At 36.5% G+C, this 21,365-nt stretch overlaps 1 protein-coding gene across 6 annotated transcripts in view; it reads left to right on the top strand.

Moving 5' to 3' along the window:
* Window positions 1-21,365, top strand: part of ALMS1 (ALMS1 centrosome and basal body associated protein) — a 203,157-nt gene that overhangs the window by 116,367 nt on the left and 65,425 nt on the right. For all 6 annotated transcript variants that reach the window (XM_067007400.1, XM_067007399.1, XM_067007398.1 and 3 more), the window contains one exon: window positions 1,680-3,526. In XM_067007400.1, coding sequence (XP_066863501.1) covers window positions 1,680-3,526 — 1,847 coding nt within the window. The remainder of the gene's footprint in view (window positions 1-1,679; window positions 3,527-21,365) is intronic.

Raw genomic sequence — 21,365 nt, 5'->3', positions numbered from 1 at the left:
TTTTCGTGCCCTTATTTCCCATCTCTGTCCTGTTCAGTGAAATGTATATGTTTTTGCCCCTTTTGGGGGGGACTGGATTGTTTAAAAAAATTTTTTTTTTACTCCTCAATTTTGAGAGTTCTTTGTAAGTTTTTTATTGGATATGAGATTTGCAAATCTTTTCTTCCAGTCTGCAGCTGGGAGAGAGAGAGGCACCTCATTACTGCTAAGTGGGAATGAAAGCTGTCTCCCCATGTCGTCTCTACTGACATCACAGGGAGGGGTAGCTCATTACTAGCCATCAGGGGTGAAAATAGTTCTGGGATCTTGCTTGACCATCTTTAATTCCACATTGGCCTGGCTGTTGGGGTTCCTTATTAGAGTTTTGAAAGGATAGATCTCAAGCTCCTCACTTGGCTTTTGCTGGTGGGAGTGTGGGTGAGGCCACAGTGTTCTTCTGTGATGTTTGGCTAGAAAAGAGCGGTTATTGTCTAAACGTTTTGTGTCTTGCTAATCTTTACCTTTGCTTGTTTTTTTAGCTAATGAGAGCAGGTTTTTGTTAGAACTTTTGTGCTCTTTGTGCTCTTCTGTGCTTATTGTTCATGGGTTGCTGTCTTCATCTCCAAGTCTGGGATATTTGAAGTAAAAAGAAAACCCAGGAATCTCACTACCTTGTTACTCCTCAGGTCCCAAGGTCCCTAGCCAGTCTGCCTTTTTCTCTACACCTTTCAGATTCTTTTTAAGTTTGTTATATATATAATATCCAGGATTTTTAGTTGTGCTTAGCAGGAGGAATAGGGAAAAATACATCTCCTCCATTATGTGAGAAATGGCACCATAATTTAAAATATTTTTATATGAAATCAAATGTGGCACTAAAATTAAATAGAATGCCAGGTTATAACTTTATAGGTAAAACACAGAAATCTCAAAGAAATGTTATATTTATCTTTAGGCACTGATCCTATACCCCAGAAAGAGGTACTAGTTCTTTTTCCTATTCTTAATGGTAAATATTAGGTTGTAGGCCAAGCTTTTATAACAGAGAGACTCAAATACAATGGCTCACATAAGGTAGAACTGTATTTTTCTCTCATATCCAGGGTAGGAAAGAAAGCTCTGCTTCTTGAGGTCTTCTGAAGAACCAAACTGGGTGGTCAGCTGAGCCATCCTTACATTTGGCTTCCCAAGGTTGTTCTAGACATCACCATTTTCAGTTGGCAAAGGTAATGGTGATGGTAATGATGATTGTGGTAGGGAAACATAGAGGTCAGGAATTTGATTTTTTTAAGGACAGGAACCAGAAGTTGTACTTACTGCTTTAGCTCACATCCCATTGGCCTACACCTAGTCACATGGTCACATCTGGCTGCAGAAGAAACTGGAAATGTCTCTGCTGGTAGTCATGTGACCAGCAGAGGTTGGGGTAAGGGACGTCTGTTACTAGAACAAAAAAGGTGAGTAGTAGTCTTTGCTTTTGTTACTTCAGTGAAAATTTTTAGAAGAAATTAACTGTGTGGTCTTACTTATCATGAGCCATTTTATTCTATAGTTAGCTGTCTTTTTCTTGTTGTGTTCTTATCTGTTTCATTATAAAAGATCAACGTTACCTTCATGGTTAGATCTTAGCCTAGATAGGAATGTAATTTTTATATAATTATTTGGACTGCATCAAGTAAGAACTTGTTTATATCTTCTAGGGTTTACAGAGTCCACAGGGAATAGGATGCAAGCCAGAAGCTGTATGTAGTCACATTATTATTGAGAGCCATGAAAAAGGATGTTTCAGGACTCTAACAGCTGAACGGCCACAATTGGACAGCCACCCTTGTGTTTTCAGATCTGCTCAACCCTCAGAAATGATCAGAGGACAACGGAGCCCATCATCATGGACAACCAGGCACATCAACCTTGCCAAGTCACTGGACGAGAACAACTCCCATTTCAAAATTTGGAATTCATTGCAGTTACAAAGTCATTCCCCATTTCAAAACTTTATGGGTGATGACTTGAAAATTAACAAGGGTCTTCGAATGCCATTCCATGAAAAGTTGGACCCTTGGCTGTCAGAATTAATAGAACCTGCTTGTATGCCACCTGAAGAAATGGATTGTCAGTCTTCATCACAAATGCTGCCCCCAGAACCTATGAAAAAGTTTACTACCTCCATCACTTTATCATCTCACCGACATTCTAAGTGCTTTTCAGATTCCTCTTTTCTTAAAGTTGGTGTTACTGAAGGTAGCCAGTGTATTGGAGCATCTGTGGGGCTAGTTAATTCTTATATCACTGAAGAGCAAAATCCTCCTAGAGATCTAAAGGAGAAAACCTCTTCCCCTTCATCATTTAAAATCATTAGTCAGTCACCAGATAAAGCTGTGACTATTTTAGCAGAAAATAGTAGGCAAAGCCAAAAATTATCTGTTGAACATTCTCACCAAGAAGAAAAACCCTTAGAAAGATCAGATTTTAAAGGCAGTCATTCTAAGCCCAGTACCAGTGCAAATGATAGCAATTTCAAGGAAGTTCATTTTTCTGATAATGATACTCTCATTAGCATGGGCAGACCAAATTCCACACTAGGAGTAAAAGAGAAGAATGTAATTATAACTCCAGATCTTCCTTCGAACATTTTTCTTGAACAAGAGCTCTTTGAACAAAACAGAGCCTTACACGAACATCATTGTGTGAGAAAACACAATTCTCCCCCTCCTCAACATCAGGATTATGTAGCTGCAAATCTCCCTTGTCATATTTTTCTTGAAAAACGAGAACTCTTTAAACAAAGCAAGACCCAACATGAAGATAATCAGTTGAGAGAAAACCACTCTCCCCTTCCTCAAAGTCAGGATTATATAACTTCAGACCTTCCTTCTCTCATTTTTCTTGAACAACGTCAGCTCTTTGAAGAAAGCAAAGCCCCAGATGTAGATCACCACATGGGAAAACACCATTCTCCCTTTCCTCAAGGTCAGGATTGTATAGTAGAAAAGAATAATGAACATAAGCCTAAATTACACATTTCTGATATGATAAATGTTGAAGCCAAATTCAGTGATATGGCCTCCCCATCAGCCCCAAATCAATGTACAGTAGTAACATCTGCATCTACTCCACCTTCAAATAGAAAAGCACTTTCTTGTGTTCGTATAACTCTTTGTCCCAAGACTCCTTCCAAGTTGGATAGTGGAACCTTAGATAAAAGATTTCATTCATTGGATCCTGCCTCTAAAACAAGGATGAATAGTGAGTTTAACTCTGACCTTGTACAGACTATATCTTCAGAATCATTGGAACCAACCTCCAAATTATTGACCAGTAAACCTGTAGCACAGGATCAAGAATCTGTAGGTTTTCTAGGACCTAAATCTTCACCGGACTTCCAAGTCGTACAGTCTCCTCTTCCAGATAGTAATATTATTTCTCAGGACTTGAAAACCATACCTCTTCGGAATAGCCAGATAGTAACCTCAAGGCAAACACAGGTGAACATTTCAGATTTGGAAGGATATTCCAATCCAGAAGGGACTCCAGTATCTGCAGTTCGGTGAGTCTCATGTGATTACAAGCAAACTGATGGAATTTATGATATAGTGTTTAAAATACTTAAGCAAATGTAAGTTCTTGGGGGAGAGGCAGTATGATTTCTCTTAGGGGAGGTTGTATCTGCCTAAGCTAAAATTCTTTCAAGGAATAAACACCTAACTAAGAGAAAACACCTGGGAGTAATGTATTTATACTCTCAAAGAGCTTTTGGAAAATGACTTGACATCAAGTATTTTAAAACACTGAATTACTTTAAGAAGAATCTTTGATCATTGAGTGATACAATTTACCTAATTCCTTATTTATTACATTGGAAATATGCTGAAGACCAGGCTTTGCTCCCTCTCCCCCCCTCTCTTTGTTTCCATTTCATGATTCCCCTCAAATATTTAGTACTTAGAATGAAAAAAAGTGAAATTTCCTGGCAGACATCACCAAGTTGTCAAGGTTAACATCACCAGTAATGCACATCAACCTAATGTGGTCCCTGATGTGATGCCTTATTACTTCACAATGATTGTAGGAATGGAAACCCAATTCAGGGATAAATGCATTAGATTTATACTATTCAGATTGATTTTAAGACTGTCATTGATTCAGTTTTACAATAATGAGTCTTTTACCATATGGCTAAACGAATTACCATCTGTGTTTAATGTTTCCACCTTACAGTTGAGAAGATAGTATTTCATAGTGGAGAGCACTGGCCTTACAAAGAGGGACAAAATGTTTAATCGACATCTGCATGTGGTAGTCATGGCAGTGAGGGACTTAAATATGTTATCTCATTTAATACTTGTGATAACCCTATGAGGTAGGTGGTGGTATCCTTATTTGCCCTCTGGGAAACTGAGACACTGACGTTACCTTTTCAGCAAACCTCATTGTCTCAAATATTGCAGTCTGTTCAATCTAAGCAAGAGCTTGTTCACCATGTGGTACTGTCTCTCCAGAATCCTAAACCCTACTTAAACTATTCTATCAATTGTCCTCTTGGACAAGTCATTTAATATCTTTGGCACTCATGTGTGGATAATTGATGGAAGGGAAAGGGTTGGAAAGCTTAAAGGTCCATTACAGCTTGAAAAATTAGTGGTTGAGAATTAGATTGCGGCAGGAAAAAACAAGGTCAATCTCTGATTTAAGTACTATTATAAATAGTAGAGTGTTATAGAGATCAGTACTGTGTGTGAAAAATGTTTAGAAATTAAAAGATTGACAAGTTTACATACAATACTTAAACTCTTCTAAGTGATAAAATGCCAAGTTATGGGAGCTGAATTCCTTGAATGAGAAGAAAATTATAAATGATTTTAAATATGAACTAATAGTAATGCTGTTTGTTCAGAATGTACTAAATGCCAGGCATTGTAGTCAATGTGTATATCATTTTATACTTAGTAGAATCATCCAGAGGTAGATATTATTTATTACCTCAATTTATAGATTTTAAAAACCTAATACTTAGAGAAATTAAATGTTTCGCCCAAGATCACATGGCCATTAAGTGTTGGAGGTGGCATTTGAACCTAGGTTTGTCTGACTCCAGAGTCTGTAAATAATTCAAACTGTATACACATATACACACTTACCTATGTGTGTGAGTGTATGTGTGCATATATATATGTGTAAAACATTTATATATGTATTAAACTTTTTTATTTTGAGATAATTTTAGACTTACAGAGGAGCTGCAAAAAATAGTAGAGTTCCTGTATTATTTATTGCAGTGTAACCTATTACCCTGAAATGTAGCAGCTTAAAACAATAAATATTATCCCAAAGTTTCTGTGGGTCAGAGATCTAGGCATGGCTTAGCTGGGTGCTTCTGGCTTAGGGTCTCTCACAAGGTTGCAAACAAGATATTGACTACAGCTGTGGTCCCATCTCAAGGCTTGACTAAGAGAATGTCCTTCCAAGCTCACTCACACAGTTATTGGCCAGAAATAATCAGTTTCTTCTTTCCATATGGCAGCTATGACAGCAAAGCTTTTCTCAGAGTGAGCAATCGAGACTGCAGAAGGTGCTGAAGACAAAACCCACAGTCCTTACTTTGTAACTTAACCTTGGAAGTGAATCTCACCACATCTGCCACATTCTACTAGAAAGAAATGAATCACTATTTCCAGCCAACCCTCAAGGGTTAGGGATTACACAAGAGCATGAATACCAGGAGGCAGAGATCATTGGGGGGATTTTTTTTTTGGCCACGCCATGTGGCATGCGGGATGGGATCTTAGTTCCCCGATCAGGGATCAAACCCTTGCCCCCTACATTGGGAGTGTGGAATCTTAACCACTGGACCGCCAGCGAAGTCCCATTGGGGGCATATTTTAGAGGTTGCCAATATACCCTTTGCTAAAGCTTCCCGTTATGTTAACATCTTACCCTAACATCATAACCATAAAACATTTACCAAAACTAAGAAATTCTCCTTCATATAAAATTGTAATTAAATGTATAGACCAATTTGGATTTCACCTGGTTTTTTCACAAATGAACGTTTTTTGTTTCAGATCCATCCCATAATCTCACCTTACATGCAGTTGTTGTGTCTGTAATCTCCTCCAATCTGTGTCAGTTTCTCAGACTTTCCTTGTTTTTCATAACCTTCACACTTTGAAGAGAATTAGTAGTTATTTTGGAGAAAGTCTTTTCCATTTGGCTTTGTCTGATGTTGTCTCAAGATTAGATTGAGGTTATACACTTCCAGTGCATTTCATCATGGAGCACATTAAGTTGATATGCATGACTAGTGATGTTAACATTGATCACTTGGCAAAAGTAGTATCTACCAAGATTCTCCACTATAAACTTAATGTTTTTCCTTGGTAGATACTAAATTTTTTTTGATACTAAATATTTAAGGGAGATACTGATAGACTAAGCAAATGTCCTATTTCTGCTTAAACTTTGACCACTAATTTTAAGCATCCTTCAGTGGATCTTGCTTGTAGCAATGATTACTCTGGTATTCTAATGGAGTTTTCATATTTCCTTTATTCCTTCTACATTTATTAATTGGAATTCTTTTGTAAGCAAGAGCTGTTGTTCCTCCCCCATTTATTTATTCCTTTAGTTTTCCATGTACATTAGTATGAACTCAGGGGTATTTATTTCATTCTTTGGATTACAATCCAATACTACTCAAATTGTTTTAGTTTTAGCTATTGAGAACACTTTCATGTTGGCTCCTGTAACTTGCCACAACCCTGAAATCAACTATTTCCCCAAAGAGCCGTCATTTTTTTTTTTTTTTTTTGGAGAATAAGATTTTTTTCCCTAGCTTTATTAGATAAAATTGACATATAACATTGTTTAAGTTTAAGGTATACAGTGCTTTGATTTGATACACTTATATTGCAAAATAACTACCATAATGGCATTAGCTAATGCCTCCATCATGTCACATAGTTATCATTACTGTTTTTGTGGTAAGAAAATTTAATATCTACTTTTAACAACTTTCAGCTATATAGTACATTATTGTTAACTGTCATCACAATGTTGTGCATAGATCCCCAGAACTTATTCATCTTCTAATTGGAAGTTTGTACCCTTTGACCAGTATCTCCCCATTTCCTCCACCCTCCAGCCCCTGGTAAACAGCATTCTACTCTGTTTCCACAAGTTTGGCTCTTTTAGGTTCCACATGTAAATGGTATCATACAGTATATCTCTTTGCCTGTCTGGTTTATTTCACTTAGCATGATGCCCTCAAGGTCCATCTATATTGTTGTTGTAAATGACATGATTTTCTTCTCTCTAACAGCTGAATAATATCCCTTTGTGTATATATACACCATGTCTTTAATTTCATTTCATTTCATTTTATTGCGCTGGGTCTTAGTTGCAGCTCTTGGGCTCCTTAGTTGTGGCATGCGAACTCTTAGTTGCGTCATGCATATGGGATCTAGTTCCCTGACTAGGGATCAAACTCGGGCCCCTTGCATTGGGAGTGTGGAGTCTTAATGACCGCACCACCAGGGAAGTCCCTACACCATGTCTTCTTTATCCATTTATCCATCGATGGACACAAGATATGGTTGTTTCCATACCATGGCTATTGTAAATAATGCTGCAACAAATATGAGAGTGCAGATACCTGTTTCCATTTCCTTTGGATGTATACCCAGAGGTGAGATTGCTGAGTTATATGGTAGTTCTATTTTTAATTTTTTAAAGAACCTCCCTACTGTTTTCCATTGTCGCAGCACTAATTTACATTCCCACCAACAGTGCATAAGGGTTCTGTTTTCTCTACATCCCTATCAACACTTGTTATTTGTTGTCTTTTTGATAATAGCCTTTTTGACAGGTGTGAGGTGATCTCATTGCAGTTTTGATTTGCATTTCCCTAATAAATAGTGATGTTGAGCACCTTTTCATCTACCTGTTGGTCATTTGTATATCTTCTTTGGAAAAATGTCTATTCAGTTCTAGTTCCTCTGCCCATTTTAAAATCAGATTGTTTTTTTGTTATTCAGTTTTATGAGTTCTTTATATATTTTGGATATGAATTGCTTATCAGATATATGGTTTGCAGATATTTTCTCCTCTTCTGTAGGTTACCTTTTCATTTTGTTGACTGTTTCACTGTACAGAGAATTTGGGGTTTGATGGAGTCCTACTTACTGATTTTTGCTTTTGTAGCTTGTGCTTTTGGTGTCACATCCAAAAAAATCACTGGTGAGACCAATGTCGAGGAGTTTTTCCCTGTGTTTTTTCCTGGGAGCTTATGGTTTCAGGTCTTATGTTTAAGTCTTTAACCCATTTCACATTAATTTGTGAGTTGTAAAAGTAGGAGTCCAATTTCATTTTTTTAGCATGTGGTTATCTAGTTTTCCCAGCACCTCTTATTGAAGAGACTATCCTTCCCCTACTGAGTATTCTTGGCTCCCTTGTAAAATATTAGTTGACTGTATATGTGAGGGGTTATTTATGGGTTCTCTATTCTGTTCCATTGATCTATGTATCTGTTTTTGTGCCAGCACCATACTGTTTTGATCACTATAGCTTTGTAGTATAGTTTGAAATCAGGACGTATGATGCCTCCAGTTTTGTTCTTTCTCAGAATTGCTTTGGCAGTTCAGAGTCTTTTGTGGTTCCATATAAATTTTAGAATTGTTTTTCCTCTTTTTATGAAAAATGGCATTGGAATTTTGGTAGGGATTTCATTGACTGTATCAATGGCTTTTAGTAGTATGGATGTTTAAACAATATTTATTCTTCTGGTTCATGAACACATTTCAAGTGTCTTTCCATTTGTTTGCATCTTCCTTAGTTTCCTTCATCAAAGTCTTTTAGTTTTCAGTGAACAGATGTTTTAGCTCCTCCTTGGTTAAATTTATTTCTAGGTATTTATTGATTTGATGCTGTTGTGAATGGGATTGTTTTCTTTAGTTCTTTTCAGCTATTTTGTTAGTGTATAGAAACAACTGATTTTTGTATGTTGATTTTTGCATCTTGCAACTTTACTGAATCCATTGATTATTTCTAACAGTTTTTGGTGGAATCTTTAGGATTTTCTATTAGATATTAGATCATATCATGTACAAACAAAGACAACTTATTTCTTCCTTTCTGATTGGATGTCTTTTATTTCTTTTTCTTGCCTCATTGCTCTGCTTAGGACTTCCAGTGCTATGTTGAGTAAAAGTGGTGACAGTGGGCACTCTTATCTTGTTCCTGATATTAGAGGGAAAGCTTCAGCCTTTCACCATTGAGTGTGATGTTGGCTGAGGGTTTGTCATATCATGACTTTTATTATGTTGAGGGATGTTTCTTCTATACTCAATTTGTTGAGAGTTTTTATCATTGGAGGATGTTGTATTTTATCAAATGCTTTTTCTGTATCTATTGAGATAATCATGATTTTTATATTTTATTCTATTAAAGAAACATCATATTTATTGATTCGTATATGTTGAACTATCCTTACATCCTAGGGATAAATCCCAGTTGATCATGGTGTATAATTCTTCTATGTGCTGTTGAATTTGGTTTGCTAATGTTTTGTTGAGAAATTTTTGGTCTGTATTCATCAGCTGTTGGTCTGTAGTTTTCTTGTAGTGTCTTCATCTAGCTTTGGATCATCATGGTAATATGATGGCCTCATAAAATGAGTTTGCAAATGTTCCTCCCTCTTCAATTTTTGGACAAGTTTGAGAAGGATTGGTGTTAATTCTTCTTGAAATGTTTGTTAGAATTCACCACTTAAGCCATCTGGCCCTGGACTTTTCTCTGTTGAGAAGATTTGATTACTGATTCTATCTCCTTACTCCATGGGTCTGGTTATATTTTCTCTTTCTTCATGATTCAGTCTTGGTAAGTTGTATGTTTCTGGCAATTTTTCCATCTCTGCCAGGTTATCCAATTTGTTGACATATAATTGTTCATAATAGTCTCTTATGATCCTATATATTTCTGTGGTATCAGTTGCTTTGTCTTCTCTTTCATTTCTGATATTATGTATTTGAGTCCTCTCTTTTTTTCTTAGTCTAGCTAAAGGTTTGTCAATTGTGTTTATCTTCAGAAATCTAGTTCTTAATCTTATTGACCTTTTCTATTTTTCTGGTCTCTTTTTCATTTATTTCTGCTCTGATCTTTGTTATTTTCCTTTCTTCTGCTGACTTTGGGCTAGTCTGTTCTTTTCTCATTCCTTGAGATGTAAAGTTACTTGAGGCCTTTCTTTTTTCTTAATAAAGGCGTTTAGCACTATAAATGTCCTTAGAACTGCTTTTGTCTCATAGGTTTTGATATGTTGTGTTCACATTTTCATTTGTTTCAAGATATTTTTTGCTTTCCCTTTTGATTTTTTAAGACGTATTTGTATTCAGTACTGTGTTGTTTAATTTCCACATATTTATAGAATTTCCTGCTTCCCCCCAGTATTGATTTCTGGTTTCATATCATTGTGGTCAGAAAAGGTACTTGGTATGATTTAAATCTTGTTAAATTTGCTGAGATTTGTTTTGCAGCCTATATGTGATCTAACTTGGAGAATGTTCTGTGTATGCTTGATAAGAATGTATTCAGCTGCTGAATGTTCTGTATGTGTCTGTTAAGTCCATTTAGTCTAAAGTATTCTTCAAGTCCAATGTTTCCTTGTTGATTTTGCTATCTGGGTGATCTATCCATTGTTGAAAAGTGGGGTGTTTAAAAACATAAAAGTGGGAGGAGTAAAAGGGCAGTGATTTTGTATGTGATTGAAGTTAAGTTGTTATTATATAAAATATATTGTTATCTGTAAGATGTTTATGTGAGCCTTGGGGTAACCACAAAGCAAAAACATATAGTAGATTCACCGAAGAGAAGGCAACCAGAAAATATTACTACGGAAAATCACCAGTTCACAAAGAAAGGCAGCAAGAGAGGAAGAAAGGAACAAGAAAACTACAGAACAGCCAGAAAACAATAAGATGGTATAAGTAAGACCTTACCTATCAACAATTACTCTAAATGTAAATGAATTGAATACTCCAATCAAAAGACTTGATGGATACAAAATCAAGACTCAACTATATGCTGCCTACAGGAGAATCACTTTAGCTTTAAGGACATGTGAGCTCAAAGTGAAGGAATGGAAAAAGATGCTCCTTATAAGTAGAAACCAAAAGAGAGCAGGGCTGGTTATACTTGTAGCAGACAAAATAGTAACAGTAGGCAAAGGGGAGGTCATTATATAATAATAAAGGAGTCAGTTCATCAAGATGATATAACAGTCATACACACACACACACACACACACACACACACACACACACACACACAGAGTACACATACACAAACACCCCCAACATCAAAGCACTTAAATATACTAAGCAAATACTAACATCTAAAGGGAGAAGTAAACAATACAGTAATAGTCGAGGACTTCAGTACCCCACTTTCAACAATGGAAAGTGGTGTTTAGAAACCAATGAGGTTTGCTCATTGCTACTAGGATGACACTGCTTCTTGCCCCTCTGAGTGAATAAAACTAAAGATTATAGGTATTAATTCATACATATATGTACACCTATATTCATTTCCATCTCTATGATAATGTGTGTGTGTGTATATATATATATATTTTTTTTTATTAAACCACAAGTCGATGTTGATACCTCCGACTAGTCGAAAACCACAGGGTTGATTCCAGCCTTCTCCCTTTCTTTTTCCCTTTCTTTATTTATAACTTCTTTCTCCATTGGTGATAAACATGGCTCTCATTATTTACAGTATATTTACCCTACTATATAAATAAAGTTTCAGAATTCTTATCCGATACCCAGGTGAGAAACAAATCTTCCAGCTAGAGTACAGGTTTTATGTATAGTATCCAGCCCAGACATTGTTGCTGTTTCCTAGGTTAGCTTTTTTCTTCCTTATAGCCTTCAGCATGAGGATGTGCTTCATTTATACAGTTAGATTCATTTCTTACATCCTATATTCTATTTTGCCCCAGTATCTTGGTTAATTTTTTTAAATTTACATTCTGTAAAATTTACTTTTTGTGGTGTATAGTTCTGTCAGTTTTGATAAATCCACATCACAGTTCCATACAAAGTATTTCTTTCAGTCCAAAAATTCTCACGTGCCATCCCTTTATAGACAGTCCCTCCCCTGACCCCTGGCAATTCCTGGTCTGTTTTCTTCCAAGTTTTACCTTTCCAGAGTGTCAGGTAAATGAAATCATGAAATATATAATAACCCTTTTGGTTTGGCTTCTTTTACTTTACAGAGTATATTTAAGATTTATCCATCTCATTTTATGACTCAGTTTTTTACTTTTTAATGCTTTATAACAAGCATAAAGCAATAAAAAGTTTTAAAAAATACAGTTTATCAATACATTCACTCTTTGAAGGATATTTGGGTTGTTTCCAGTTTGAGGGGGATTACAGTTAGAGCTGCTGAGTCATGTGGTATATGTGTGTGTTTAACTTTGCAAGAACTGTTTAGAACTAAACTATGCTAAACTGTTTTTCCAGGGTGGCTGTATCTTTGTATTTCCACTAGGAGTATACAAGTTGTTTCAGTTACTCTCCATCCTTGCCAACTTGTGGTATTGTCAGTATATTTTAACTATTATAATAGGGGCTTTCCTCTATATGTTTCCCCTTGAGCTCCCCTTTTTTGGTCCTCAGAACAGAAAGCAAGGGCTTACTTTACCCCTCTCTTTTATGTGCTTCCTGTGGTTACTTTGTGTCAGTGCCAGGTGGCTCAGTAAAGAGAAAAAAAAAAACCAACACAGGTTCACCTCACCCTCTTGAGACCACACCTCTGGTAAAAGAGGAGGGTTTCCCTCCCTCAGAATTTTAAACTTCTGGTCCGTTACTGCTATACCACTGCTTCCATGAGATTACTTGAGTGCTTGAGATTACTAGAAAGGGAGAAAAGAAATACAGGGATTTTTTTCACACTATTTCTGCTTCCACTCCTCATGCCTGAATAAAGGGCTTCTTCTGGAGGTCTTTCTGTCTGTGCTAATGTCCACTTCTAAGTGTCAGACTCTATTATTGAGTTCAGGTCATTGGATACTAAGGGAAACAATGATAAAATAACTCATCACCAATTTAATGGTACTTCAGATGTTGCTAGTCTTCACCAATTTGCCTGCTCCTATTTTTCAAGAGTCTTCTAATAGCTGCTCCATGTAGTTTGTCTAGGTTTTATAGCTGCACTTAGTGGGAGAGACAGATGAGTTATGATTGATTACCCCAAACTGGAGCTGAATGTACCATTTTTCATTCTCGTTAACAGCATATGCAAGTTCCATTGCAACACTTGGTACTTCCAGGGTTTTAAAATTATTTATTTATTTATTTATTTTTGGCTGCATTGGGTCTTTGTTGCTGCACGTGGGCTTTCTCTAGTTGTGGCGAGCAGGGGTTACTCTTCGTTGTGGTGCGTGGGCTTCTCATTGCAGCGGCTTCCCTAGTTGCAGAGCACGGGCTCTAGGGGCGCGGGCTTCAGTAGTTGTGGCACATGGGCTCAGTAGTGGCTCATGGGCTATAGAGCACAGGCTCAGTAGTTGAGGCACACGGGCTTAGTTGCTCCGAAGCATGTGGGATCTTCCCAGAAAAGGGCTCAAACCCGTGTTCCCTGCATTGGCAGGCAGATTCTTAACCACTGCACCACCAGGGAAGTCCCTCCAGTTATTTTTAACTTTAGCCATTCTAAATGTGGATGTGAAATAGTATGTTATTGTGGTTTTAATTTGTTTTTCCCTGATGACTCATGATGCTGAGCATTCCTTCTGTGCTTCTTGACCATTTTTATGTCTTTATGAAGTGTCTTTAATTTTTCCATTGGATTGTCTCATGACTTTAAGATTTTTTTTTTTTTTTTTTTTTTTTTTTTTTTTTTTTTTTTGCGGTACACAGGCCTCTCACTGTTGTGGCCTCTCCCATTGCAGAGCACAGGCTCCGGACACGCAGGCCCAGCGGCCATGGCTCACGGGCCCAGGCGCTCCACGGCATGTGGGATCTTCCCGGACAGGGGCACAAACCCACGTTCCCTGCATTGGCAGGCGGACTCTCAACCACTGTGCCACCAGGGAAGCCCAAGAATTTTTGGTATATTCAAGATACAGATCCTCTGTGTATTGCAAATATTTTCTCACAGTCTGTGGTTTGATCTTCATTTTCTTACTGGTGTCTTTTGATGAAGAAAAAGTTTTAATTTTTATGAAATCCAGTTTTTAAATTTTTCTATTGAAAGTATAGTTGATGTGCAATATTGTATAGGTTACAAGTGTACAATATGGTGATTCACAATTTTTAAAGGTTATACTCCATTTATAGTTATTATAAAATATTGACCATATTCCTTGTGTTGTACAATATATACAGCTTATATAGCTTAATTTATGCATAATAGTTTGTACCTTTTAATTCCCTACCCCTATATTGCCCCTCCCCCTTCCCTCTCCCCACTGGTAACCACTAGGTGGTTCTCTATATCTGTTAGTCTGTTTCTTTTTTGTTATATTCACTAGTTTGTTGTAGTTTTTAGATTCCACATGTAATTGATATCATACAGGATTTGTTTTTCTCTCTGACTTAATTTCACTTAGCATGATACTCTCCAAGTCCATCCATGTTGTTGGAAATGGCAAAATTTCATTCTTTTTAATGGCTGAGTAGTATTTCATTGTGTGTGTGTGTGTGTGTGTGTGTGTGTGTGTGTGTGTTCATCAGTTGATGGACATTCTAAATTTTTCTTTTATGGTTAGTACTGTTTTGTGTCTTATCTAAAAATACTGCCTAACCCAGTGTTATGAAAATTTTCTCCTATATTTTCATCTTGAATTATAGTTTTAGCTTTATTTTTTTAAGTCTGTGATCTATATCAAATTAATTTCTGTATATACTGTAATTTACACAGTTTAGGATCATTTTCTTTCACTGGATATTCCAGCACCATCTTCGAAATAATGATTATTTCCTTTTTGAACTTAGTTGGCACCTTTGTCAAAAATCAATAGGCCTTTTACCTGTGGGTTTATTTTTAAGAGTTTCTACTCTGTTCCTTTGAACTGTCTGTCTTTATACCCATACCATGATGTTTTGATTACTGTAGCTTTATAAGTCTTGAAATCAGGTTATGTCCTCCAGCCTTGTTTTTACTTTCAACAATATTTTTTTGCTATTTTAGGTTCTATGCATTTCCATATAAATTTTAGAATAGTCTTCTCAGTTTCTCCAAATAAGCCTCCTGAGATTTTGTACAATGTTGCATTGAATCTATAGATCATTTTGTGCATGATTGACATCTTAGTAATATGGAGTCTCCCCATGAATGAACATGTTTTTCCCCCCACTTATGTAATGTCTCTCAGTAAGATGTTGTAATTTTCAGTGTGTAGGCTTGCACAATTTTCATTAAATTTATTCCTCATTATTTTGTTTTATGATACTTTTGTATATGGTATTTTAGATTTTGTATTTTCTAGTTATTTGTTGCTTGTATATACAAATGCTGTTGTCAAACCAGTTTATCAACTCCAACAAGTTAATTTTAATTTCTTACTCACTGGGTCAGAGCTTCCTTGCTTACTCCAGGATAATTTAGGCAATTTGTGTGCAGTGACACCATAGGGAATTTAGGCAAGGTAATACTTCTGGTAGTTAAGTTGAGGCATACCTATTTGTCCTCAATTTGTGTCCAGTAACTTCCCTAAGATTTAGGGAGTGCTTTGTTTAAATTTACTGATATCCTCAACTTCAATGTCTATTCTTCATAGACAGACACTCATGTTGCCAGGGAATGAATAGTGGTTTTACTTCTTCCTTTCCAATCTTCATGTCTTTATTTTTTTATTTTTTTGCCTAATGCACTGTTTAGGACATTCAATATAATATTAAACAGAAGTAGTAAGAGCAGTCATCTTACATTATTCCCCATCTTTGCGTGGGTGGGGGAGTGGATTTAGTGTTTCATCAAATTTGATGTTAGCTGTAGATTTTTATTAGATGCATTTTATGAGATTAAGGATGACCTCTTATATTCTTAGTTTGCTGTGAGTTCTGTGAGTGGGCGTTGAGTTTTGTCACATGCTTTTTCCTGCTGTATTATGATCATATTTGTTTTCTCCTTTCTGTTGATGTGAATTATATTGATTAGATTTCAAATATTATTCTTGGATAAATCCCACTTGATTAGGATATATGGGCCCTTTTTATATTTATTGCTGAATTCAACTTGCTAATATTGGTCTATAATCTTCTTGGAGTGTCCTGATAGCAGAGTTACAGTGGCTTTTAAGAAAAAAACCTCTTTCTCATTTTCTGAGTTTGTGTCAGAATGGTATTATTTGATTTAAATCTACCATATTACATTTTGCTTTCAATTTGTACCATATGGTTTTTGTTCTTTCTTGCCTTCTTTTGTATTAATCATTTATCTTTTATTATTCCATTTTATTCTCCTTATTGGCTGTTTTAATATACATCTTTGTTTATTTTTTAGTGTTTGTAGCCATCCCGCAGAAGTGGGATGGACTGCCACCCCAAATTTGGTTCAGATACCTAGGCTTAGGACACTCCTCAAACCCAGAGAATTTGAGAGGAAGTTTATTACTCACAGAGGGGACCCCTGGAGAGTTGGGTGGGCACAAGCAGGTCCAGGCTGGCTTGGGCACAGCAGAGAGGGCTTTGTAGGGTGGAACTGAGAAAAAAATCTATATATGGTCAGTTTAAATTTTCTGCTGGTGCCAAAGGAGGAAGCAGTCATACTCAGGCTTTCTTATCAGCCTTTCCAGATGTGGAGCAAAAGGTGAGGCTTAAAAAGAACTCAGTAATCAAACATCAAAAATTGTGTCAGACTCTATTGCACTCATTATTGTAGAGATTATCATACGTATTCCTAATTTATGTATTATCCTTCTTGCTAGATACAATCTACCTAATTAATATTTTGTTAGGAATTGTACATTTGTGTTCATGGGGGATATTCACCTATACTTTTCTTCTCGCAATATCTTTTTTTTTTTTTTTTTTTTTTTTTTTTGCGGTACGCAGGCCTCTCACCGTTGTGGAGTACAGGCTCTGGACGCTCAGGCTCAGCAGCCATGGTTCACGGGCCCAGCTGCTCCGTGGCATGTGGGATCTTCCCGGACCGGGGCACGAACCCATGTCCCCTGCATTGGCAGGCAGACTCTCAGCCACTGCACCACCAGGGAAGCCCTCTTACAATATCTTTGAGTTTGGTATGAGCATTGGGCTGACCTCAGAAGTTTATCGGGACACTCTGAAAGAGTTTATATAAGATTGGTACTATTTCTTTCTTAGATACTTGGCAGAATTCACCATTTTGGCCTGGAGTTTTAATTATAGATTCAGTTTCTTTAGTAGATTTGACTATGCAGATTTTTTTTTTCTCATCTCAGTTTGGAAAGTATTCTTCAGTTAAATAAGTTGTCAAAAATTGTTGGCATGAGTTATTTTCACAGTATCCTCATATCCTTTCAATTTCTGAATCTCCAGTGATATTAGCTGTCTTATGTCTGATATTAGTAATTTGTGTTTTATCCTTTTTTGTTTGGTCACTCTTGCTAGGGCTTTAGCAGTTTCGGTTTTTATGATCCTCTGATGTGTTTTTTCTGTTTCATTAATTGCTGCTGTATCTTTTTTTTTTTTTCAGTTTTGGGTTTAACAACTTTTTCTATCTTTCTGAGAATAGATACTTTTTTTACATATTCATTAATTTTTAGCTTTCTTTTTTAGTGTACACAGATTTTTATGTAGTTTTTCATCATCATCTTTGTACAAAATATTTTCTCATATCATAACTTTTTCTTTGATCCATGGCTATGTAGAGATGTGTTTCTTAATTTCCAATTATATAAGAACATATAAATGTTTTTTTATTTTTAGTTAATTCTTTTTGGTCATTGAAATTATATTTTGAATAGTTTCAGTATACTTAAATTTTTTTAGAACTGCTTTATGATATGATATATTTTTATTTTGATCAGTATGCAATTGAAAGAAATGTGTATTCTGCCATTGCTTCTTGTGATATTCTGTGTATGTTACTTTGGTCCATTTGGTCAGCTGTTACGTTGAAATCTTCATTTTTACTGAATTTTTGTCTGCTTGTTTAATCAGCATTTGAGAACAGCATGTTAATACCTCCTTTTTTCTCCTTAGTCATGTGGTAGTGAGTTATTGACCTACTGCCCCATCACTCTCATCGTTTCCTATGATAAAAACATTCTCCTACATAACCAGTACAGCTGTGAAAATCAGGAAATTAATATCAATGTGTTATAGACACTATTCCATTTTTTCCAATTGTCCCAGTAAGATTTTTTATAACAAAAAGGAGCAATTCAAAATCATATGTTGCTTTAGTTGTCATGACTCTTTAATTTCCTTTAATCTGGAACAGTTCTTTAGTCTTTCTTTCACTTTTCATTACCTTGACACTTTTGAAGATTACAGGTCAGTTACTTTGTAGAGTGTTTTTCAGTTTGGGTTTCTCTGATGTTTCATTATTAAGTTCAGGTGAGATATTTTGGGTAGGGGTATCACAGAATTGACATTGAATTCTTTTTATAACATCTTAGCAGCTGTCATACACTTCTATTTGTCCCACTGCTGACAGTGATCACTTTAATTACTTAATAAGGTTGTGGGCTAGGTTCCTCAACTGGAAAGTTACTGTTTTCCACTTAGTAACTAAGTGTTTTATGGGGAGGAACTTTGAAATTATGTAAGTATCTCAATCCTCAGCAGACTTTTAGTTTATTTATATCTGTACAGAATCATGCTTTCATTCAGTGGGTTATGATTTATTACTATCTTTTCTTCACTCTTTATTTTAAAAATACGTAGACTTAACAAGAGATTACAAAAATAGTCCAGAGAGTCCCAGGTATCTATCGCTCAGCTTTCCCATTGGTAATGTCTTATATAACTGTAGTACATTTTCAAAATGACATTGGGAAATTGACATGGGTACAATATAATTAACTAAACTACAGAACTTAACCAGATTTCACCAAGTTTTGCATGCACTCAGGTTTTTTTGAATGCATATGTGTATAATTCTGTGAAATTTAATCACATTGTGATTTCACATAACCACTACTATAATCAAGATCAAAAATATTCTGTCACCACAAAGAAATTCCCTTATGCCTGCCCCTCTGTAGTCACATTCCTCTCCCCTGCCCTCTGCATTCTTTAAACCCTGGAAACTAGTGACCTGTTTTCCTACTATATGGTTTTGTCATTTTGTGAATATTTTGTAAATTGAATCATATAACATGTTACCTTTGAGATTAACTCTTTTTACTTAACATGATGACCTGGAGATCCATCCAAGTTGTTGTGTATATCAATAGTTTTTTTTTTTTTTAATTGCTAAGTAGCATTCCATTGTATGGATACATACCAGTTTATTTAACCATTTCCCTGTTGAAGGACATTTGGGTTGTTTCCAACTTTTTTTTTTTTGTGGTACGCGGGCCTCTCACTGTTGTGGCCTCTCCCGTTGTGGAGCACAGGCTCCGGACACGCAGGTTCAGCGGCCATGGCTCATGGGCCCAGCCGCTCCGTGGCATGTGGGATCTTCCTGGACCGGGGCACGAACCCGCTTCCCCTGCATCGGCAGGCAGACTCTCAACCACTGCGCCACCAGGGAAGCCCTGTTTCCAACTTCTGACTGTTATTAATAAAGCTGCTGTGAACATTCATATACTTTTTTTTTACACAAATGAAGTTTCTGTTTCTCTAAGACAGTGATTCTCAACCAGGGGTGAGTTTGGCACCCCAGAGACAGTAGCAACATCTGAAGTCATTTTGGATTGTCACAACTAGGAAGGAATTTTGCTCTTGCCATCAGGGATGCTACTGAATACCCTGGAATACACAGAGCAGTCAGTCCCCCACAACAAAGAAGTATTTGGTTCAATTTTAGTAGTGCCAAGGTTGAGAAACTACTCTAGGATAAATGCCCAAGAGTGTGATTGTTGGGTTGTATAGTAAGTATATGTTTATTTTTTAAGAATCTGCCAAACAGTTTTCCAGGGCGGTTGTACCATTTTGCATTTCTACTGGCAATATATGAGAGATCCAGTTTCCTCACATCTTTGTCAGCTTTTGTTATTATTGTCAGTATTTTTAATTTTAGCCATCCTAGTAAGTATATAGGGATATCTCGTTGTTCTAATCTGCATTTCTCTAAATGACTAATGAGGATGAACATTTTTTCATGTGTTTGTCTTCTGTATATTATCTTTGGTGAAGTGTGTGTTTAAGTTTTGCTATTTTCTAACTGCATTTTTTTTTACTGTTGAATTTAGAGAGTTTTAATCTATTCTGTATAAAAGTTTTTTGTTGGATATGAGATCTTAAACAAAGTTATGTTTTCTTATATTCAGTGTTACTATTGTAATTTGTCTTCATGCTCAAAATGTCACCGATTTACTGACCAGTGGCAGCTCCTTCAAGCTGGTTTCGTATCCTTTTTACATGTTCTTGTTATCTTTTGCACATGTCTTTGCCTTCTGGCACAGCAAGATACTTCAGGCTCATAACTTTTTCTTCCCCAGCTCTGAAGTTGGCCATTTCTCCAAGGAACCTGCTTTCTTTTAGTGGAAAGTGATATTTAGAAGCCAAGATTTGAGCATTGCTATTGGGCTGCTCCCAGCCTTCTTAGTGGATTTATGTACATACATACATGCATAAATACACACACACACTCATTTACATTTATTTCTGTATCTGTCTATATATATTAAAAACCATAAGCTCACACCCATGTATACAATTCTAATTCAGTTTTATTCTACTTTTTTTTCTCTTTCTGTGTTTGTAACTCCATTATCCAATAGTGAGAACCCTCACTTCTTATGTGCTTTATATATTTATTTATTTGCTCAATCTGCCATTGTGTAACTAATCTCTCATCATTCCTGCCATCCTCTCCCCAGCTAGGATTGCCCTCACTCACTACTTGGATTCTGACTCTCCATTCTGACTACCTTTTTGTGTGGATGTTCTTCTTACCCTGCTGGGGCTTTGACACTCCATTCTAGACTACCCCTAAACATAGATAGCATCCCCCAACTTGGTTTTTGACTTCCTCACATCAGAATGCTCACCCCATGTATGTGGACACCCTCCTCACCTCACTTAGACTCTAACTCCCCGAGATGGACTACTTCCTCACAGGAGCATCTTCCTCATCCTGCTTAGGCTTTTGATATCTCACATTGGGCCTCCTCTCTGCTTGGATGCCCTCATCCTGTTTAGGATCTGACTCAAGATGCCTCGCTTCCCTGTTGGACACCCTCATCACCCAGGCTGTGACATCTCAGGTCAGATTACCTCCCCTTATCCTGT

The sequence above is a fragment of the Kogia breviceps genome, chromosome 11 (genome assembly GCF_026419965.1).
Source record: "Kogia breviceps isolate mKogBre1 chromosome 11, mKogBre1 haplotype 1, whole genome shotgun sequence".
Taxonomy (NCBI): Eukaryota; Metazoa; Chordata; class Mammalia; order Artiodactyla; family Physeteridae; genus Kogia; species Kogia breviceps.
This window is presented reverse-complemented; position numbering and strand designations above follow the sequence as displayed.